Genomic DNA, 24,611 nt, shown 5'->3' on the forward strand with positions numbered 1-24,611 from the left:
TAGACAGGGAAGGCATTTCGTCCATGAGCATAAATCTTTTTCCTAGTTGGATGTCACATTCACCCTTTAATATTCAGCAGTGAGCTGCCAGGTTGTGGTGTGGGTGTAGAACAGTGATCACAGCTCCTCCTATTCCTATACCATGAATAGTGAGTCCTGCTAGTCTTTAGAACACGCTTGGGTGGCATATTATTCTGCGATTACACCATTTCCTAGCCCCCTCCTTTGCAAACTCTTCCTATGAGATGCAAAATTGAAGTGCTCGCTAAAGTGCAGCCCTGACACTGGAGAGAAGGCAGAAGAATAGCTGCTGTGTCTCTGTGAATGGAGATCAGTGACAAGCCTGTCTCTAGTCACTGTGGAACCTGCATGGAATCCAGGAGTCTGCTGCTGCTGCCGCTGCTGCTGCTGCTGCTGCTGCTGCTACTGCAATGAAGAACCTCCAAGCAGCCTGAGAAAACCCAAGACTATGGTGTCACCTGCTCACCTATCTTTGCACCTGGCAGACAATGGAACTGTATTTCAAGGGAACTATCAGCAGGGACATCAGTGCCTTCTGCAGTACTGAGCCAGTGCAGTGATGCTTCTGAACAATGAGGTCTTACCTCTGAAGGGTTGCTCTCCCCCTCTGTTATTGTGCATTATTTGCAGATAGCTATTGACTGACATTCCTGGGCGTGCGTTTTCTGTCTGGAGATCGGATCTATGCTGCAGGGACACCTGTGTGGAGAGGAGGTGGTACATCAGATGATGGATGTGCTGAGCTGATTGCAGACCAGCAGTGTGGTTGATCAGGCAGACTATTCTGCAGCCCTTGCTATCCTTGCGAGCTGCTCACTCAGGGGACCCATGAGCAGAGGAGCCACCCTCCAGCGCAGGACCACCTACCACATCTCTTTGACCCTAGTCAAACTAGAGGCTGTGGGAGACGAAAAAAAGGCTGACAGCACTGAAGTATTCCGGAAACATGACACCCCTTCTCTTGGCAGTACACCTGGACTGGCCCATTGCCTCTCACTGGATAGAGATTTTCCTGATGTCTGGGCTTGGGCAGGGCCCACTCCTAGTTCCGGGGTGAGTGAAGGAAAAGAAAAGTCTATTACTGAAGCAAGTGCAATAGTGAACAATACCAGCACAGGGACAGCTGTTGACTCAAAGGGGTCACAGGATACCAATGATGCACCTTTACCAGTTTCCTTAAAAGCAAAACAATCTGAAACATCTGTCCCAGAACGAGAACAATCTCCAGTCCCCATCAGTGCAAGACCCTTCGTGAAGAGAAGTGACACTGTAATATCCAGATGTCCAATTTACCCACCAGTGAGTAGTACAAGTTCTTTTTCAACAGGAGTTGCAGCTGAAAGCCAAGTGTCTACCAATGGAACTACAGAAAAAGTGGGATTCTCTCAAGCATCAAAAAATGCTGAACTTTTGTCAGGAGCAGATTGTACATGTCCATCCAGCAGTTCTACTCCATCACCTCCAGACAAAGGATCATCACACGTTTCATCAAAGGCTTGGGGAGTAACCGGAAATACTGGTGTTATAGCCCCAAAACAGGAAGAGAATGGTACAGTGATCCCTAGTACTTCATTACCAGCACCATCTGTGAAGGACCAGGTGTCATCAAATTCCACAACTTCTTCAACTCAGAAACAGGAAATTAAAAAACCTGAAACATCTAGTCATGCAGCTTCAGTACATGGCGATAAACAGGCAAATGTATCTAGCACTGGAGAACCATCAGTCCAGAACACAAAAACATCCAGTGCTTCAGGTCCCCCAGGAGGAATGAAGGCTGCAAGAACTGCTAGTGCTCCAGTGCCTTTCAGTCAAAAGGATTTCCCTTTCGGTGGAGTGCGAGTAATTAGGGGTTCCCTCATTAGACGACCTGCACTTGACACTGATGTCTCCAGGGACTTAATATCCAGTTCTGGAACTCCAGTGCATGGTTCCAAAATTACAGAAGCGGTCAGTCCTCAGGTACCAGTCACCGAATCCAGAATCACCCGTCGGAGTTTGAAGGCAATAAAGGTACCAGCTGTGTGTTCCGATTCACCAACACACACCAGTTATGGGCCACTTTCTGGAGAAAAACCTAACAAAGGAGTAGAAGACAAACCATGCACTATAACATCCAGTGCACCCCGGATTACTGCTCCCCCTATAAGTGCTGCTCGCACTGCATCAGCATTGTTTTCTGCATCTCGTTCTGGGGGAGCCCCGGTGATTGCAGCAAAACCTAGTGAGGCCAAAATAATTGCTGCTAGAAGTGCCGCTAGGGGAGTTAGGGCCGCATCTGTAGTGGTGTCAAGTGAAGATTCAATAGGAGCTCCACCTGTAGGGACAGTGATTGAGAAAACTAAGGCTGGAGATACTGGCACATATCCTGGAGCTAAACCACCAGTTACTACATCCAAAACTTTACCTTCTGGGACACCGTCAGTTACAGCGATAAAAGCCCCAAGTGTAAGCACTAAACCTACAGTCTCTTCTAGTGATGTTGTACCAGCTCGGACTAAAGCCTCAACTGGAATAAAAGCACCAGTGACTGGCATGGGAACATACCCTGGAGCTAGGGCATCAGTTGCTGGGACAGTCAAATCTCCTGGTCCAAAAGCAACCATTGACAGGCCAGTTACTTTAATAGAAAAGACAACTCTTGACATCTGTGAGTTAACATCTCCCAAAGAAAAGATTCCAGAGCCTTCACTTGTGCTATCTCTTTCACCATGTAAAGATTTAGATACTACTTTGCCTGTTGAAGGAGATGACCTCACACCAGACAGTGATGACCCTGGAAAGACCAAACGTCTGGAAAGACTTTTCCATAGGCAGGACGCTATGTGGATCAGTACTAGTGTCACTACGGACTATTATCTTCAAAATTCTCCCAATCGACTTTGCAACAGTCCTCGGCAGCATTCAAGTCCTACCTTTTTTTCTGGGCCTAGATACTCTTTTAGCTCTCCAGCCAGTCCATTGCTGCCTGTACCGTGCCAGCCAGGAACACCTTATCGTGAAGCGCCAGTAACTGTATCTCTCTCAGTGAGCCCAGACAAGGCTGGGGAATCACAGAAGAACACCTTACAAGTAGAAACCAAGACAAGACCTCTCTACACTTCTAGTATAAGTGTCTCAGGGCTACCTAGTCCTGTAGATCAAACAAAGATCCCTCCTGTTCTCCTTACACCATGTAAGGAAAAAGCCAGTCGAATGCTTAAACTTAGTAAGACTTCCAAAAGTCAAGACATCCGTGACAAAAATGTGAGTCAAAAAAGTGGTTCAAATCGACTGTCGTGGCCTGAAAATGAAGGCGGTAAAAGTCGCTCAAAATCCTCAACCAAGAGTAGTCCTAGAGCTGAGACTCCAAAATCTTCAGGAGGAAAAAGTCTGCTATCTCCTTCATCATGTGACCCCAAAGGTTTTAGAAAGGGGAAAAGTAAGACTGTGGACAACAGTGACTTTGACCTACCGCCTGATGAGTTCAAAAAGGGTCGCGAAGGGTCATCTCCAACTGGGGACAAGGGCAAGTCTTCAGCAGCTAGGGATAGGAAGATGTTAAAGTTTATTAGCGGAATCTTCACAAAATCCACTGTGGCCTCCTCTGTCTCACCAACTGGATTAAGTCCTGGAGATGAGAGGGATTTCGCTCAAAGTAAGTGTAACAGTGTGATTTTTTTTCTCTATACTTTTTTACTGTTTGTAGGTTTTATTTATAGTCACATATTCTTCCTTCTGCTCAAGCTTTCATTTCCTTAGCAACAGGAATGTAAATATTATAGTGTCACTTAAGATAAGTCCAGCATTGGTTACCATTCGGGAAGACTTGAGAATAAAATTATTGTGACGCAGAATATAAACTAGATACCAAATCTATAGACAATTTCTTTATTTATGCATTTCTGTTAACTGCCCTGTCTTGGGCCTTGTTCATACAGTTCAGTTTTGTGTTATGTCTCATACACGCAACAATATCTAAATTGTCCCGAGCCATAATACAGCATGCATACACTTCTTCGAGACCCTATTTACTTTAATATGGCTCCAATGTTGGATTCTATATGACACAATACCAAGAGCGATAGTTCCTTAGAAATACCTCTTTTAGGAGAGAATATCTCTATACTATGGCACCATATGGCGGCACCTGGAGTAGTAAAAAATACAATAACACTGTTCTGTGCATATAAGGCTTTGTCCCACCTACCATTTTGCTAAATCTTAATCTTAAAGTGAGCAGACCCCAGACTGTATAATGAGGAATATTTTTTTATTTTCTGTTCCCTGCGGGTTTTAACCCCTTTTACACTTTTACCGCTGATGCTTTTGACCTTGCTGAATGTTGCGAGTTCAGACAGCAGTTTTGTGAAATCTTCATGTACAATATAATTAACATTACAATCTCGCCCTCGTCTAAAGATCTGTCAGCACTGAATAATTTAAAATGTACCGCTGGGATTGTAATGAATCTAAAGCACTGGAAATATATCTTAGCAAACATGATGACATCCCAGCTCAAAGATCCAGAAGCCATTCAGCATGTACAGGAACAGGGAAACTACATAGACGACAAGAGGCAGAGATTAATTGGTGTTTTTTCATCTAGAATTCTGGGCTAGCAGCATGACGACACCTTATTATATATGACAGGGGTCAACATTTGGTTACTTTAGTAGCAGGAACCATCAGAGCCAAGGTCTACAGGAATAATTTGGGTACCATTGAAAAACACGTAATGTATTCTTATTATTATGCTGTTCTCCAACCTGGTTGGACTAACACTGTTAGGCCTCATGCACACATCTAGCACAGTAACCCATTAATTTCTATGGTCCCATACACATGACGGTGTATTTTCACTGCCCCTTGTATGGGACAGTGAGCAAAACTTAGGACAGGCCCTATTCTTGTCCGTGTGGCCCAATGAATGGCTCCATGAAGGCCCAATGAAATGCACATGGTCCTTGCATATTTCCCTAGGGCAGGGGTCTTCAAACTTTTTAAACAGTGGGCCAGAGGCAGAGCAGGTCACACAGACATTGGGAGCGGCGCCCTCCAGTAGGTAAAGTGAAGTGCGCTCCATGGCCTGGCCCGAGCTCCCCAGGAGCTTCATTATAAATGCCGGCATTGTCGGCGGGGCCAGACAGAAGTGCTTGGCGGGCCGCATGTGGCCCGCGGGCCGCAGTTTGAGGACCCCTGCCCTAGGGTATGTCTCAAATTTGTTACAGAAATTTCTGTGACTATCCCATACCGTACATCTGAATGGGGTTTGCATGTATGGAATGAACTTTGAGGTTTTTGAAGTGTGAATATGCCTTTCCATTATTAATAAACACTCATGTTACATTCTCATTAAATGGCACCACAATAGTTCCTTATTGTTTTTCAACCTTAGTAGAAGTTATTACTTCATACTATGACTGCGTCTTGTCCAAAAGGATGGTGGGGCTTGTTGAAAAGTGTCTGGGACTTAACATGCAAAACTGTGAGCCAGAAAATGCTGCAAAATTCTGGGCAATGCATCAAAATGATGTTGGAAACTAAAGCAGCTAATAGGTAGTGATGAGTGAACCAATTCATATCTAGCCAGATTTGACCTAAATACACCTAGAGTTTTGGGCTCGACCAAACCAGAAACGTTTGGGGTTCATCATCCATGAAACACTACTGTAATATAGGTTCTCCTCTAACCCCACAGTGTAATAAGTGGAGGCCCAAGGGAGTGAGTAGAAATAGCGAACAGTTACACTCAACTTACCTCACCTCTCTCAGACATCCTTATGTAGTGATGATCCTCTAGCACTATGACCTATCCTATCTGAGCAGCCAAGCAGTGCTCCCAGGGCCGATGGGCCGCCCTCTGTGCACCAACTAACTCATTTACATAAGAACTCAAAGTTGTTTTTCCCCAAATATATGTCATATTACAATACAGTTTTTAGTGAAAAGCGTATTCTGTCTGCTACAAGTTACACCTATTGATCGGCAGGGGTCTCACCACTGGAATGCTCACCAGTCAGGAGAACAGGGGACCCATGTGCCCCATACAAATGGATTGGCGTCTCATATTTGCAGACTGCTGCTTAATTTATCTGCTAAAGAGAAGGTTAATAGTCTTCCTGATCAAAGAGTTATTCTCTATTCTGTGGGCAGCTTGCAATAACTAGAATAACCCTGTAAGTAATTCTGTGGAAGAGCCACGGCCCCATGAAGACAGCTGATCGGCAGGGGAACTGAGAGCTAGATGCCCACTGATCTAAAACTTATTAGCCATCTTAAGGCTATCAATTTTTTTTTTTTTTTAAAGTGGATAAACCCTTTAAAACAATGCTACTTGTGACTTGCACCTTGTGTAAAAATGTTTTGTAATACCTAGGCCTTGTACACACAGTCCAAAATACTGCAGCTGCAAATGCATCATTTAGCCAATATCAAGGACCAGAATATAAAGCAAATTCTCATCCCACATATTTTTTTATATCCTACCGCTTGGATTTCCTACTATAGCAAAGTAGTATATGTCATGTATATAACTGGAAAGCTGTCAACTATGAGAATAACATTTATAAGAAGCTTACATGTTTAGTATTAGTTTTCCTTCTATGACATAACAAATTATGCTGCAGGTTTTAACTGGAACCCTAATGCTGAGATCAGACGGAGTTTTTTGGACCGGATTTTGAGGCGGAGGCCGCCTCAGAATCCAGTCCAAAAAACTGCTAGCCACGAATGGATGCCGGTGCAGTGCATACAGTACACCGGTGTCCAATCGGGGCATTCCACTCCGGATTAGGCCCAAATGAATGTCACGAGGCGGAATCCGTCTGAAGAAGGGCATGTCACTTCTTTTTTCTGAGAGCGGGAAGAAACCGCTCGCAGAAAAAAGAAATGACTGGCTCCCATTGAATTCAATGGGAGGTGTTTTTTTGGTCCGGATTTTGACACAGATTCAGCGACAAAATCTGGACCAAAAAACCCCAAGTGATCTTACCCTAACTCTATGAGGAAAAAAACACTACATTTTGGGCAGTTTTTGCCATTGTAAAATTCAGGTAAATCTACTTTACAACTAAGGCCCCCCGTAGCGAAGCACAGCCAAAAAGCGTTGCAGGAAAAACTTCTATGGTTTTTCAAATCGCAGCATGTCTGCTGTGAGCATTTTTCTGCAATGTGTGTGTGGGATTATCCAGAATCCCATCCACTTTGCTGGTACTCTAAAATATTACGTTTGCACTACATGGGGCCCCGGCCTGCTGCCTAACACAATGGAGAGAATCAGCAGCAATGTACTTCATAGATTTACTCTACGGTCAGGGACACACTAGGCGAAATGTCACTGCAAGTTCATTAGAAAAAACGTGTTGCTCAACATCCCCATGATGTCATCCAGGGGCTGGAACAGGCCAGTAGAACACACCAGGAGGCCGCTGGTCGCCCAGGAGAGGTGAGAAGTAGCTGTTTGTTATTTTCACTCACATTTCCTAGACCTCCACTTATTATATTCTTATTACTCTTACGTAATGTAAAAATGAATGTATATTTTATCTATTTTCACTATTAAAAAAACAGATCCATTACACTGAATGAACGAACCACAGAAACGTAATGTGAACAGCCCCTCACTTGCAGCATACTGGATGGGATTTAAACCATGTAAAGGTTAAAAGCTGCAGGACGGCTGCAGAAAAATTTACAGGTGAGCCCCAGACAAAAAGTATTGGGTGGTATCAGGTGGCTTGTTTCGTGCCAGTTTTGGCATGGGACATAGAACAATGCTGCTTGGCCTTACCCTAGGGGACCTGTACATGGTGCAAGCCGACCATGGTCATTCCATGCAGATTACTGCTGCTTGCTGAGCTGCATCTGCACTTACTATTGTTTGAATGAGCAAATATAAGTGTGACTGGTCCCCCCTGTGTACGAGCACCCTAATATTGGAGCCCAACATAGTTCCCTTCCCAAATGGTATATCGCAGCAGCCTCTCAAATAAACATGCAGAATACAGATGGCTCCCACTGGTGCAGACACTATGGAGTTTGCCCTGTTACGGGGAGTACTTGAGGCTGGCATTGCTATGACATGTCTTCAGGTGGGCATTATGGCTGGTACTATATTATACCGCGCATATTTCTTTTATATAAGAAAGCCACAGTTGCATCAATAACACACAAATTCTTCAAAAAGATGTTCTGCAGCAGCTATTGTGTTTATCATAAGCCATAATATAAATTATTCAGACTGTGACAATTCACTGGTGCTTGCAAAAGAAATGGGAAGGAAAGCAGGTAAATGATGGATAATGGCGCCGAGCATTTGGGGACTTGCGCCTTATGGGAGCCGTTATCCTGTGAAAGTTATGCTGACTTTCAGCTTCCCTGCGGCTGAAGATTAAAGGGTTTGTGGCGATGAAGCGCTCCTTTAAAGGGGGTTGCAGGTGTTTTCGGCTTGCTAGTTCTCCTGTGAAGCTGACTGGTGTGTGAAGGGTATTTGCTGTTGGGAAACCCTATGATCATCGGACACTACAGCCCTCTACAGGGCCCATTGAGATCAGTGTGTGTTCTTTGTTTATAATGGATCCCGAGTTAACAACCATTGTATCTTTTATTTGGGGGTCATTTTACCATTACTATCCCATTTAGGGTCCATTTTACTGCTAGTAAATTAACTCTTTGTGATCTGCATCTTAAAAATGACAAGCTATCCAGTATATCTTTATATTTCGATAGTGTTTCTACGTTTAGTATGTTAGAATGACTGTAAATACCAGGCCATTATTTAATCCTCTAGTCTTGTCTCTCACAGTTCACAGCAGTCAATTGAGCATTGTGCTGCTTTCTGCTTATGTTTTGTATGGCCGCCTGCTGCGAAGAGATGCAGTCGAAGGATTAAAGAGTGTGTTGGTTTTATTCTTTTTCTGTGGATTATTTTTATAAACTTCACCCAATTACAGGGAACATTTAATGTAGGTTTTAAAGATAACATTGGATTCTAACTTTTTATGTGGTTTTTATTGCTCTTTAGCACGTTATTAGGCAAACAATGGCCAGTTCTAACACTGTAGGTTCAGAAAACTACAATATGTCAATTACAATAGTCTATTAGGAAATAGGCTTTTTGGAATTTCTTCTGAAATTGTACAAAGAAAATTAAATGGACTAAGCACAACAACAATTTGTTACCTATATGTAAAGTCTGTGCCTTAGGCTCTATTCATATGGCTGTTAAAGGGGCGTTCACACTACTACCCCTGTCCTAAACTCTTCTGTCCTAAACTCCGGGGAAACTGGACAGGGGACGGCTTGCCGGCGGTCAGCTTTAAAATCCATTTATTTGAATGGGATTTTAAAGCAAACTGCCAGTATCCGTTTGCGGCCTCTCTGCCGGAAAACGTTTTGTTTTTTTTTTGCACGGATCCAAAGTCATATATGCAGGATTTGTGTCCGTGCATAAAAAAATAAACGGTTTCCAGGCAGAAAGGCTGCATACAGACAACGGTGGTTACCTTTAAAAACCCATTTGAATAAATGGGTTTTAAAGCTGACCACTGGCAAGCCATCCCCTGTCCATTTTCCCCGGGCTTTAAGACGGAAGCCTGGGGGTGGACAGGGACGGTAGTGTGAATGCCCTCTAAGAGATGTCAAAAAAGGATCCTTTGGTCCTGTTCTAACAGCCATTGTACATCCAAGTTTGCAACTTTTTGACCCCAGATATCTGTTGTAAATGGGTACTAAATCTCCCCAATTGTGTGAATAGGTTCATAGACTTGCACTGATGTTAGTGCAGCGGTGTCATAGCTGTAAAAAAAAAAACTGCTGTGACAATTCAAAGATCCATGATCATGTGAATACAACCTAAGTTGTGTCACTGTACCTGTGCTCACATGTCCTGGGCTTAGCCCCAATGGAATACGCACCATGAAGGTCTCATGTGGCTGCTATGGGACCCCTGGACAAAGGGTATCCTATCCAGTTTGGACGTATTTCCATTGTTGGTTCAATGCAGGGGTAGGCAACCGTAGGCACTCCAGATGTTGAAAAACTACAACTCCCAGCATGCTACTTGCTCTGCTGTTCTTGGAACTCCCATGTAAGTGAATGGAGCATGTTGGGAGTTTCACAGCAGCTGGAGTGCAGAAGGTTGCAGACCCCTGGTTTAATGGGTGAAACTGCAGACTGCAGCTATAGGGAAGGCAAAGGCAATGTAAGCACGCTCATCCTAGATTAAAACAGACTATAGGTCGTTTCCGTTGGGAAAATTGCTCAAATAGTCATAGGGAAAGGAGAATTTCATTTGGCTTTTCTAGCGACATACAATTTCGGTAATTGCTTTCAATGGATGATAATGATATTTTGCAAAGTACTTTTATATGAAATATGTGTTTGTTGGGGGAATGCCCCATTAAGTATACAGAGCTATGATCTGTTTGAAGATATATTAATAAATAACTCCGCTCAGAATGCTAGACTTATAATTGACAAGATTGTAAAAGGAGCACATTCACATTAATGTACTTATATGTCCTACCCTTGCACATGGCATTCTGCTGTATATTAGCAATCTAGCTCATCCATGTGACAGATGGCAATATGCCCACTACCCACATGTGCAAACCAGTGGGATGCATCCACTATCACATGGCCATGGCCCAAGCAATCGTGAATATATTATGTGACAGCACGTCACATGGATCTGCAGCATTGCTTCTTGTGAACTCATGTATTGTGACTCTTGGCAATCCTGCAGTACTAAAATTGAAGGCCTTTAAGAGGACAGAATGGTTAGTGAATGGATATTGTTAATCTAAGAGCTCCTTTAAAATCAGTATGATACAATTGAGGAATATTACCACCAAGTGTAGAGTCGTGTGGCAACAGCTGTCTCTGTATGCCATCTGGCAGCAGATTACAATCCTCAAGAGAACATACTGTATATGAGTATTGTACAAATGAACATGGCTTCTTGCTCTAGAGGTTAATAATGTTTCTTGTTATGGTTTGTTTTAGAAAACTTGGATTTTCACCATGCAGAATGCACATTGTGTTTATATAAGGTTTTATGCTTCTATCTGAATAATGGAGATTAGCGGGAAAGTTAGTAGAAAGACCCCCGAGGACCATCAGGGACTGCCGACTGTGTAAGCAAACTCATTACATCCGACAAAATGCGTTTATCCATAATTGGAACATTTTACATTTACTATGCAAACACAGAGAAAAAAAATGAATTGAGCGTTCCTTTAAGCGACTAAATCCTTTATTATATGGGGTGTATGCAGATATTCCTTACATCTAATGGAATATGCCTTTATAGTGATGTGTGTATCAGTCAGAACTGTAAACTGGCTGCTTAAAAATGTCCTATGCTAAAATAATTCTTAGGAGTTATGTGCACGCACTTCTGGCAATACCTAAGGCGATGTAACATTGCCAAGGTCATCATTAGTCTCCGCTGCTTATTTGCAACTTGTACAAGCTACAATGCCAAGCTGAAATTAACAAGTATATGGAATAACGCAAGGATATCATAACACAGCGCATAAATTATTGATGGATCTCCGCACCCTTGTACACTCCGTTCTGCTCTCTTTGACCTATTTTGTTAGACATTTGTTGAGCCTGAGTTAAAAGAAGTATCTGCTATTTGCTGTGGATATGAGATAGATTATGGAGATGGAAGCCTAGGTTGTACATGGGTCGAACTCATGCGACCCTAAAAAAATCTGATCAAGCTAAAAAAAATTGGCTATGGTCAAGCAAAATGATATGTGTTTCATAAGATCATCGGCCGTTTTGCACAAGGCTCGGGCAGGAAGTTTTGGGTTAGTTTCTTGTGTTGCTGGTGACCGCTGTAATGGTCGTGTCACAAGAAGCCCCTCGATCCCCATTAACTATATTGGGGTCCGTCAGGTGTCTGTTATTTTAAAACTGAAACCGGCAATGGAATAAGTCCTCCATTTAGGACTTTTCTATCCACTGATTTCAGATGGACATTGTGACAGAATGTCCAACGGAGACTTTGGCACAGATGTGAACTAAGCCTTAGATATTTTGTATGGATATGGACATTGCCGTTGTGGCCAGATATCTTATGTGTGACTGGCTTTAAGGAAATGTTTTCTCTTATTTATTAGAACCACATTATATCACTTTTTTTCTTGTCTGTTTTTTTTTTTTTTTTCTGATTGTAGATTATATATTCTATATTCAGTAATAGGTTATGCCGTCCTGAGATTCTCCTCTGCACTGACAGCATTTAGTGATATTCTTTATGGCAGGGCCATGGATGGAGAGAGCAATAGACCGGTACTGACTCATGATTAAGGTCTATGTAAGACATGTTCTGTGCAGGGAGGAGAATTACATAAGCTATGACATCATCTTTGGTCAATAGTGGATGCAATGATGGGTCAGTGGTGTTATCTATAAAGGCCTTATCTTCTGTTATAATCGTGTTCTAAATAAGGTGCCCAGGGCCGCCGATAGGCCAGTACTACCGATACTGGCGTCAGGGGCCCGGCCAAATTGAAAAATGGGGGGGGCCCGGTTTTGGCCCGCCACCGTGTGCCGGCCCCCTGGCGCCCGTAGCAGTCATTGTATGCCCTATTTCAACTCAGATCTGCATCCAGAGGACGCAGATCTGAGTTGAAGACATACGCGGCTGAAGCAAGGAGCTGACTTGTGTCAGCTCCTCGCTTCGCTGCCGCCGCTGCTACTGTCTTGTAGACGCGATGTGATCACATCGCGTCTACAAGCCAGTAGCCGGCGAAGCGAGGAGCTGACACAGGTCAGCTCCTCGCTTCGCCGCTGCGTGCCTCTCTCGCTGACACATATGCGGCTGCAGCGAGGAGCTGACCTGTGTCAGCTCCTTGCTTCGCCGCTGCCGCCGCTGCTACTGCCTTGTAGACGCGATGTGATGACGTCACATCGCATCTACAACTGTGCGCCAGTGAGAGTGGCGCGCAGAGAGCTGCGAGGGAACGAAGGAGAAGGTAAGTGTAATGTTGTGTACTCTGAGGTGGAACGTGAAACTGGGGGAAGATGAAGGAGAGGACGGCATGACACTGGGGGCAGAGATGGGGGGACATGAATCTGGTGGCAGAGATGGGGGGACATGAATCTGGGGGCAGAGATGGAGAGGACGGCATGACACTGGGGGCAGAGATGGGGGGACATGAATCTGGGGGCAGAGATGTGGAGACATGAATCTGGGGGCAGAGATGGAGAGGACGGCATGACACTGGGGGCAGAGATGGAGGGGACATGAATCTGGGGGCAGAGATGGAGGGACATGACACTGGGGTCAGAGATGGAGGGGACATGAATCTGGGGTCAGAGATGGAGGGGACATGAATCTGGGGGCAGAGATGGAGGGGACATGAATCTGGGGGCAGAGATGGAGGGGACATGAATCTGGGGGCAGAGATGGAGGGGACATGAATCTGGGGGCAGAGATGGAGGGGACATGAATCTGGGGGCAGAGATGGAGGGGACATGAATCTGGGGACAGAGATGGAGGGGACATGAATCTGGGGGCAGAGATGGAGGGAGGGACATGAAACTGGGGGCAGAAATGGATGGGCGGACATGAATCTGGGGGCAGAGATGGAGGGGGAGACATGAAACTGAGGGCAGATGAAGGGTGTATTTGAAGCTGGGGGAGAGATAGAGGGGGTACATATAATGTACGGGTGACTGTAGGAGGATTATACTGTGTGCGGGCACATGAAAAATTAATGAGAACGGGCGGAGTCAACATAAAAGTGGGTGGGGCTAAATTTGCCGCGGCGCACAATTTCTCCCTCCTTTTGGTTCTTTAAAAGTTGGGAGGTATGGGTACAATGGAAAGATGTTAGAAGGGGGGGGGATTGTTGGGGCATCGGGTGTGCGGCACTGCGGAGAGGGAACTGGGGCAATAATATATAATATATAAGTTTTTAGCTGGAGAACTACAAAGCATACCTCCAAAGGTACGTGTGCTTTGTATTAATAATGATGTAGGCTGCTATGTTATTAGCATAGCAGCCTGTTTGGGGGTGGGACTTTCACTTTAAAAGAGTATTCACATTGCGTTTTTGGCCTCCCTTGCCGGGACACGTTGGTAACCAGTCACAATCAGCTTCCCACTTATCCCTGCACGGAGAACTGCAGGCCCCCCCTTTTTTTTAATGGCCAGTTCTTCATGCAGGGATAAGTTGACATCTGATTCTGACTGGTTACCAACGTATCCCGACAAGGGAGGCCAAAAACGCAATGTGAATAAGCCCTGAGGATTTATTAGGAGGGTTCTTATAAATGGTGTTGGCTCTCTATAGGCGCTGTCACACGTAGCAGATTTTACCTGCAAATAGAATTTGATTAAGCCTTGTAATGCTGCTAAATAAAGGGAAATGTAATACAGAATTGGTATGACGCAAAATAAGGTAGTTTTAAAATGGCGCGGGGGGGGCAGACACTTAGGCTGTATGGGGCCCCAAAATTCCTGATGGCGGCCCTGAAGGTGCCTGCTTCAAAGAAAACCCCTATAAAATTATTAAAGGGGTTGGCCACTTTCAGACCAATAATAAATAAATGTTATTGTTTGTACAATAAAAGGATATATAATTTTGCAATATACTTTCTATATCAATTGCTCACAGTTTTCTAAATCGCTGCTTGTTGTCATTCATTCCTATTGGAGCGTGGTATTCCAAACTAGCATTTCGAATAGTACTCGCTCATCTCTACTTCTAGTGGATAGAAGTCTAACCATGGTCATGTGATTTACGGTCTATGGTCATGTGATGGACACAGGTGCACGGCTGGTTACCAGGGAGATGTCTGATTATTTTGCTGTGACTATAACGAGCAGCATCTCTGTGCTCATCACATGACCATGGACCTTAAATCACATGACCATGGCCAGAATTTTATCCACTAGAAGTAGGAATTGATACAGAAAGTAGATTGGAAAATTGTACAACTTTTTATTATACAAACTATAACATTTGTCTTGTGGCCAACCCCTTTAACCCCTCGGACCGCCCATAGACTATAAACGTCCGGGAAGTGGTTGCCTTGTTCTGACAGGACGCGCCGGTACATACAGTCAGAACACAGCAGCTGCACAAAATCGTGCAGCTGCTGAAGCTGTGAGCTGGCTGTAACTTCAGCCGGAGCTCTCAGAGAGAAGGCAGGGAAGATTTATTACCTCCCCTGCCTTCTTGATCGCTGTGTATACAGCGCTCAATGAGCATTGTATACACGGCTATGGGCGCCACCATGATGGGGCCACCCTCTGACCCGGCGGTCACGTGAACTGTTGGTGTCAGAGTCTTACAAGAGCTGCTGGGTCCTACAGGACCCAGATCAGCTCTGTAAGTGTAAAGAACAGTGGGCAGGAGGCTAAATGTACCAGCCTCAGTTACAGGGGAAATTAGCCTCCCTAACAAAAAAAAAAAGTGATCAGATGTCCCCAAAGGTCTCTTATGACCTTATGGGGACACAATTTGAAAAAAAATAAAAAAAAAAAATAAAATAAAGTTTTAAAAAAATGTAAATAAAATAATTAAAAAAATAAATAAAATAATACGCTACTAAAACGCCGTTATTAAAGGTTATAGCCCCGTCCCCGACAACACCATACAAAATAAAAATTACCGTAATGGAGAGGAAAAACTATTTTATAAAGTTTTTCAGTAGCACTTTTTGTTATTAAATAAAAAGAAAATAATAAAGTGAAAACCAGACACAATTTCCCTCCTATTATGTTTATATTTTCCTAAATATAAAAAAAATGAAAACACATTCGAAAATATAAACAACATAAAAATAAAACCCTATGTGTCCTTGAAAAAAGATATAGAAATTAGTTGAATGAGACATATACGAGAAAAAGGTTACAGCCCTTAAAACCGCACATACAAAAATACCCAAAAATGTGTCTGTTCCTGGACCACAAATTGGCCCGTCACTGAAGTGGTTAAAGGGATTTTTCTGTGCCACTTACGTGAGCATACGCAGTACACTCCTGTAGTTGTATGGAGTACAGAGCGTACTGCGCATGCTTGCGTAAGTGGCACAAAAAAGTGGCCGCCGGCATGTGCACTCAGCTCTGCCAGCAGCCCAATGGCAGAGCTGACTGCGCAGGTGTCGAAGTGTGACCCCAGCCGGAGAGAGTTCTCTCTCAGCATTGGGGACGCCCCCAGTGCTGTTTGAGCTCTGAGGCCCGTCCCCAGTGCTGCAACAGAACTCATTTGCATACCGACAAAAACCAGGATTTTAACTGAATGGTGGGGCGGAGATAAAGGTAGGAGAAGAATAGCCTTTCTTAAGGCTATTACGACATGTGAACAAGAAGAAAAAGAGTTTTAATGGTAGAATCCCTTTAAGTATCAGTCTATTGTTAGGCTTACTGGCCAAAGTATAAGTCTCATGATTTAGTAGTTTCTTTAAAATATAGAATGTGACAATAAAGATTATTCCTAGTATACATAGTATAAATAGGTTATTTTCTGTTGGCACATTCCATTTAGAGGAGATATCTGAGATTAACACAAATTAAGAAAGATATGCTATAAAATCAATAAATAAGCATGGCTTTCCTGTTGAATTGTGTGTTGCTCCAGTGCGACCATATTGGTCCTCCCTGCTAGTCATTATTTACGAGACTGCATCACTGATATCACAACAACAACATGTAACCCCTGGAGCCAATCTCTCTCTTTCTCTGTCTTGAGGACGTAGCAGTTCCATGCATTACATGGACAGACCATTCATTTTAATGGTAACTGTGTAATGCTGAATTTCTCCAGTGATGGCGCTGCAGGGAATTTAAACACTAGAAAATACTGTTGATCACTGTGGTTCCCAGAAGTGAGACACTCTTTATAGCACAAGTGGAGGCTCTGGATACCGGAAATATGATCAGCAGTATCAGTAATGGACTGGCCCACCGGACTACTAAAGGATCCTCCAGTGAGCCCATGTTCGGACCTAAAAATGGGGCATATAAAACTGCAAAGTTCAACTCTGTTTGGCCTTGTTTTTGGGACCAATTCCCTCACTTGCCTCTAGGGTCTATTTCTTATGGGTTCATTAAAGTACCCTATTAGACCTGGACGGAGCATAGACCCTTAAATTCATTTCCTCTGGCTGGCCTCAAGGAAATCCAGTCCGGGGCTGAGCAGTATACTTTGTAAATCTGATAGTAAGTCGCTATGCAATTTATCCTTATAGCTGTTGCTAAATACTTAAAAGAACAGCAAACCTAAACCCACAGCTCCTACAAGGTCATACCTCCCGAGATCTGTACCGATAGAGTAATGACCATACCTGGACTCTCAATATTGTCGAAAAGGACTAAAGTCAAGATAAAATGGCTGCTTATGCGAATACTGGCTTGTAGCCATCTGCACAGCAAAAACTATAGATTGAGGATTCCTTTACAAGTGGAATTATATATGCGGGGTGCTAGTAGCAATCTGTCAGCTTGTGTCTTTCTCATACATTACCTTCCATAATGCAAAATTAGAGCTGCCGACTCAAAGTTGACCATGACTGAATAATAACTGAGGCGGCAAACAGCTGTTCTTTGATATTTCGGGTTTTGGTTGCCTGCAGCAGCTGTCCATGGTCATATCGTAAATTATTCTACAAACGGAAAAACCTCTCAACAAAAAAAATGTAGAAGAAGGAATAAAGTGCTGCTGACTGGTCACAGCTTGCAGTCCGCTGCACTCATCTCTTCAGCACAGAGAAACGCTGAGGCCAAGATTACCCGTAGTCAGTCAGTCCATTATTGTCTGGGAAAAATCAAGGAGAAATATTGAATATGTAAAAGAAAAATATGATCAATGGATCAATGGAGGCTGAAGGGTTGTAAATGCATTCATGGCGCTAACGGAGAAAAAATACTCGAATCCCATATGGGCTTTTCCAAGCATTACGATATTGGACACATGTACTGAAGATCTCATTATCATTACATTTTGCTCATCTCTTGACTCTTTGGCTGAGCAGATGTGTCTGTATAAGCACTGCTTTAGCTTGCATAATAGTATGGGCTTTAGTATGGCTCATGTGATAATGGAAACCTCTTTTAGGCTGGCGAATCCCATTCACACATTGCGAAAAAATACGCACAACGAATACACTGCGATTTACAAGACTGCATGTCAATTATACCTATGGAAACCCCATCGGTTATAATGGAAGCAGCAGACTTTCTGTGAAAAGCACTGTGGGATAAACTGTGATGTGGTGCCACCATGTTTTTTTCCCGAAGCACTTTTTGGCTGTGGCCCGCTACATGGGGCTTTAGCCTTACATTTATACCCTCTTGTGTGGATCATTGGTCTTGCCAACTGGACACAACTTTGTTTTTGGCACCGTTTTATGAGCAGTTTTGTTATTGAAGTGTTGCTATTTCTCTACTTTTTGGGCATCACAATGTGGCCTGCAAAGTGGCACCACCTGGCACTATGTGACCCTAGTATGGGGACCATGTGATCTTTTGTTCTTGACCTGACTACATACATGTTATAGGAATCTTTGGTGGAGGGCATGGACATGCAGTGCACCCTCATGAAATCCTGGTGAGGTTGAAAGAAATGGTGAGAGGGTATGGCTTTAATGCAACATTAGAAGTTTTCAACATTGCTACAGCATGATACATTTTGGGAGATACTAACTAACCCTACTATATGTGTATGTGTGTGAACCTCAGACTAATTGGAAATAACCCAATGGTGGTAGAGATATGTCCGTCCTTACCTTTTTTTTCAGTATTAAGATACCTTGAAATGCGTAACACCCAAGGGGCGTATCTATAAGGGGCAGCAATAGCAACCACTACTGGGTTGTAGACCATAAGTGGTCCCCAGAGGACCCTCTGCCACATAAAATGTAACACTTTAAGTTATGACTCTGGTGCCACTTTGTTTCTTGTAATATCAAAACAGGACAACAAATTACGGACGGAGATATCTTTATGTGTGTTTTAGATATAGCAGTGCAATGCAGGTACCTGTTGTTTCAGGCAGTGGGTAGGTGAAAAATCACCAAAAATAGAAATGGTCTGATGAATCTTTAGCATTAATATTACTAGTAATGTTACATATTATTACATGGAAAATCACAGCCATCTATCTCAAAATTGTATCTTTTATGTCAAGGAGAATTGACAATCAATGCCATTGTTTTAGTGAAGCTTGGTACTGAGTGCAGGGGTGCACCAGTCTGCTTGTGCCAAGTGCTATCTACACAAGGAAAGTGACAAATGGTCTTATGAATAACTGAGGTGCTAACAAAGTATTAACCATTTAGCCACTGACAAGTTTGTTTACACATCAGTCTATCGATGTGCTATATACATTGACTTATATTTACACTTTATACCTCAGTCATATTGTATATTTTATGTATAGAAGTGTGTTGACCATACACTCCATTCATATAGTGTTCCTCATGGACAGGCTGATTCATTAGGGCATAAACATCATATAACTTACATACAGTATATAGACATATTACATATGGTACATAATATACTCTAACGTGTAATTCTTAGGTGGGTCCAGCCCAAAACTATAGATTACCCTACACATAACACATTGACAAAACTAGTTCAGCGTGACTGGTCAACAATCTAATGTCTGTGGTATTCCATACTCTTTCCTGGCAACAGATGTTGAGGAAGATAAGGATTTGTTTTCTCGGCTGTACCAGGAATGGTCTTTATATGCAAAGGTAGACCCTGGACCTTACGTCTCTGAACTCACAGAAATGTATAATAACAGATTGGATAGAGCATTTGTCCTTGGTGTGGGAGATAGCCATTGACTTCAGCAGATTTTAAAAGAGTATTTCAGCCACATACCTGTATCACCTATGCACTAAATAGGTGTTATACATTAGATTGGTGGGGGTTTCTGGTTCCCCGTACCATAGCTGCACAATAGTGGCAGAGAGGAGTCTGAATAGAATGGCAGTCAACCATTTATACAGTCTATTAAAACTCCAAGAGAGTGGAAGAAAGAGTCACTGCTTCAAATGGAAGGTCTGTTTCTGAGCAATAAAAAATGGTGGCAAATAATTGGTGGTGAGGTGCTCAAAGACGTAACCATAACCTATAAGTGATTTGTGTGTCGTTTCAGAGAACACAAGCTGGCTTGCTTTGGCCTTTTTACGTTCCTTGTTGTGGACATAGTTGAGGGCTCATCCAGTCATTTTGTGCTGATTTATTTTCTGGAAATTATATGCAATTCATATATACATTTCCTGTGCCATTTATAAGACTATTCCTACACAAGAGCCCCCCGGTGTCAAACTAGAGTGCCTAGGGCCCAGCAGTAAAATTTATTCTGGGCGCCTACTCTACAGCTACTTGGAAATATTACCCAACCCATTCTCAAATTCCTAAAATGTCTCCTTTTTTTCAGTAGTACCTCGTTGTCTAGCCCTTGACTCTCATTGTTTCTGTTTCCTCTGCCTGTGTTCCTGTCAGTAGCCGGCAGTCTGGTAGAGAGGCTATACAATGACAATCTGTATGAAGTACAATGAGTCTCCTGTGCCATGCCATGTCAGCCTATCCTCCTAGGTCAGGGGTCCACTGGAGGATCCACTTGTTCACTTGTGGGCCAGTCCGAGTTTGGTTGATTGCTTGATTGTTTATTTATTCTGGTTCTCCAGATTTTCTCTCTATTCGGGTCTCAAACCTTCTTATTACAATACTTAAAGGGGTTGTCCCATCTCAAGGATTCTATCTATACTGATAGTTTATGGCGGATTTAAGACTTTTCCTAAAATACATTGCTTAAACTGCTTTGTTTGGCTATGTGAAATTATTCACTTCATTGTTTACACTGTGTTTCCATAACCACGGACCTGGGGATGGTCTTATCTCCCTGTCCAGGACAGGTGACGTAGCTCCCTGCTCTCAGGGAGGGGAGGGGGAGCTGAGTGCTTGGAGCAGCTTGTATTTCTGAGCTGTTTATCTCTCCGCCCAGGACAAGTGACGTAGCTCCCTACTCTCAGGAGGGAGGGGGAGCTGAATGCAGCTTGTATTTCTGATCTGTTTATCTCCGGCTCTTCCAGTTATTATTTGGCTAATTGAATTTTGTTGATAAGGGCTGAGACAGGGAGTCTGTTATCTCTGTATGTAAACACAGACCTAAAACTGAGTTTATTGCTAGCTGACTCTTGGTCCTGTAGCATGTAAATTTGGGATTCTCATCACCTATCAAATCCAGCTCTGCTACATCAGCTTCATCTTGTGCATCCCAGTGATACTGTGCTAATTTATTTACGACCATCCCTCATTACTGATTGCAAACATGTACTGCTATGAAGAGAGCTAGCAGAGCTGGATTTGTCTGTGATATGACAAGTGAAACCCCGTCCACCAATGTACCGAGAAAACCAGGAAGTGAATACAGCATATAGCCAGTAAGTTGGTGAGCGGGCAAGTTGGGAAAACCCCTTTAAGCTATATACATATGACCATGCTAAAAAAAACCGGACTATATTGGCCACTTTTCGTGTCCATTCTGCATGCATATAGCATCCATTTATCATGGATCTTTATAGACTTGAGTCTATGTAGAATCCTTACAAAATGTCCAGACAGTGCATAGACTCACATTGTTTTTTTGTGATGGCCACTTGGCCGTTTCTCACTATCCTGTGAATACAGCCTTATGATTTTCTAATCACATTTTTTCCATTGTATACCCGCTTATCTTATTCTACTTTCCTGAGCATAATTGTTTTCTCAGGTAATATGTCCAAAGTAACACACTGTAGTTCAACTCCTTCAGGGAATTTCTGGAAGTAATCTTCATAGCTCAAAATGACTATCCCAAAGTCATGTAACTAAATTTAAAAAAAAAAACAGATTAGAAAAGAATATTGTTTTAATTTGTAATAAATAAAGTGATATTTTAACTTTGTAAAACCCCCAAACCCCATGGACCTATCCTAAGGATAATCCCTTTACTTTTAAAGTTTTATTTGTTGTAACTTTTGCTTTTATTGTGGCCAGTAGACATATCTATACCTAAATTTGGTCCTAAATACTTGGGTGTCTTTCCTTTATAAGCTAATATGAATTGATCCCCTGTATAAGATTTTTCTTTACATACTGTAATGTTTTAAACATTAGTGTATGTGAATGCTTAGTATATAACATGTACGTGGACAAGCAATCTGAGATGGCCGCTTGGTTTCTGCACCATCAGGGCCTGCTGGTTGGTGTATTAAAAAATGGAGATTTGGAAAACTAAGTTCTTCAGCCCTGCTTGTTTTTCTCTTTATCAAAGGAAAGTATGAAAGGAAGATATATCTTTTCTACCTTTATTTTGGAGGATGTTGTTAACTTTGAAAAACCCTTTTCCATTAGTCTGGTCCCTCTATAACAATCTGACCAAACCAAAAAATTTCAGCACTCTGCTAGTGCCAAGAGCATTACTCTTATGCCTACTGTGTATAGAAACACATGAAAATAAGGTTCTTACATATTTTGATCAAATTGTGTGAGTCCATCTTCCAGGGACAAGGCAACTTCTTTAGATGAGACTCTACACTGCATATAATAATCACACAGAGAATCTCTTCTCTCTGGGCCTTTATACTATCAGCCTTGGGTAGATGGGTGGCATGCACAACCAAAATAGGGTCAGCCATACCCCCATATGCACAATACAACAAAATCTCAAAATACATATAGTTCATATTGTTTGGTAGTGCTGATTTATTATTGTGTATTTTATGCAAAGTTCTAGGACCCCCAAAACAGGAAAAATACTTGATAAATGGACATTTCAGCTGCTTATGCAATAACTCTGGACCTTCCAGGATTACCTATGGTTTTGTGCCGACCCTACATTGTACTGTTCCAGCTTCACTATGTGATAGGATGAGAAGTGCTCTAAACAGCTTGAAGACACTATCAGCAACACAATAAATCACTTTAATTGTCAAAAAGAGACATGTTCAACACCAGGGGGTCAAAGGTTGGGAGACACCTGCTCAGAGGTGTAACTTGATGCTCTTTTGGGCCCCAGTACAAAATATATGAGGGCCCCTACTAACCATACCCACTTATGTTGTAGAGAAATCTTTGCCCCCCCCCCCCCCCCGAGGCTCCAGGGCCCTGTAGCATTTGTTACCTCTGCACCCCCTATAACTATGCCCTGCATCTGCTTATCTAGTGCCACTCTCTAGTAGACCCAATGACCATTTTGCTTAATACAAGCAACGATTTTGTATTTTTAAAATATTTTTTGTTTTCTCTGAATGCCGATAAGTTTGAGAGCATTTCCCGTAGACTAATAACACAGGAGGCTATGCATTGCCTGCGATGACAGGAACCTATTACAGCTCTTTGTATACTTGCCAGTGTTCTCCTGGGCCATGTAGAAACAGATTGCATGAGTCAGATATAGCGCAGCCCACAACTGCCACACATCTGACAACGTGAGGACATCAGGGAGGCTCCGTGCGCCGAAATAAGGAAACTAGTTGACTTGTGTTGTGGAGCAGAGAGTTAAATCACATCCTTTGGCCAAGTGGGTGGTAGTGAGGGTGACAATTAACTACTGATACCGTGTACAAAATTACTCCCTTTCCTCTACCACTATCACATTCTTCTTCAACATGTTATTTGAAAGCACATTGGGGCAGTTCTATCAACTCATATTTGCTTTTGTGGCTCTTGCAGGCCAATGAATCACGAACTGAAATGTATTGTTTAATGGTTTCTCGGCAGCAGAAGCCATGACAGTTGAGTGGGTGGGATGTCTCGCTGTTTACCCTGATTGCTTGTTTATAGTCTATGTAAAGTCAACCATTCGTTACATTTACTTATGGAACTGGCATCTATTCTCGTTCCTATAGAGTGACAACATGTTTGCTCAACCAGGATGATGCCTATATTCTAAGCCAACCATAATTACATGTAGTTGACTTGATGGGAAGCTTTATTTCCCATCAGGGACTAGTTCAATGAAGAAAGCCAAGTTGCCAAACATCATGGTGACTGCAAAATTATGTCTAGAACTAAAGCAATGTTCCACTTTAGAAAATACCCATTAGTCTAGTGATGGTGATGTCAGCGGCCATTGATCAGTGACCATATTCATAGGTATCTATTTATATAACACTTGTATTACATGACATTACTACTGTATGCAAACAAGGGTGGACCAGAGAACTAGAAACCAAAATTCAGGGAGGGGGAAGCCTCAAGAGCTTGGACTCAAATCGTTCCCCATCCATACCATTCTTAACTAAGAACAATTCTCCAGAAATTGAAAAAAATCCAGTAGTTTTATTAACCCAACTAGAGAAGTTCCGGGGATTTAGCCATATTTACATTTGTAGACAATTAAAAGTTAAACATTGTAGCATATAAGTTATTAAAAATTTTGCAGAGTTTTAAAAGATTTTCTGTAATCGTCTTAGTGGTGACAGTCTGTTGTCCTGATCAAGTTCATAACTTTCTAGGGTCTGGCCCTTGTTAGAAACCTATTTATGATTTTGTTATTGTGGACGGGTTCTGCGCTTTGAGTCTATTATGAGAAAAGCGCATTATAAATGTTTATTGCTGTTATGTTTTCATACATGTGGTGTCC

The 24,611-nt window shown here is 42.7% G+C and overlaps 1 protein-coding gene across 1 annotated transcript in view; it reads left to right on the forward strand.

Moving 5' to 3' along the window:
• The first annotated feature begins 229 nt into the window (after window positions 1–229).
• Window positions 230–24,611, forward strand: part of AGAP2 (ArfGAP with GTPase domain, ankyrin repeat and PH domain 2) — a 166,847-nt gene continuing 142,465 nt past the window's right edge. Inside the window, exon 1 of the mRNA XM_075265599.1 lies at window positions 230–3,658. Coding sequence (XP_075121700.1) covers window positions 850–3,658 — 2,809 coding nt within the window. The 5' untranslated portion in view covers window positions 230–849. The remainder of the gene's footprint in view (window positions 3,659–24,611) is intronic.

This window comes from Leptodactylus fuscus, chromosome 2, assembly GCF_031893055.1.
Source record: "Leptodactylus fuscus isolate aLepFus1 chromosome 2, aLepFus1.hap2, whole genome shotgun sequence".
NCBI classification, from domain to species: Eukaryota; Metazoa; Chordata; class Amphibia; order Anura; family Leptodactylidae; genus Leptodactylus; species Leptodactylus fuscus.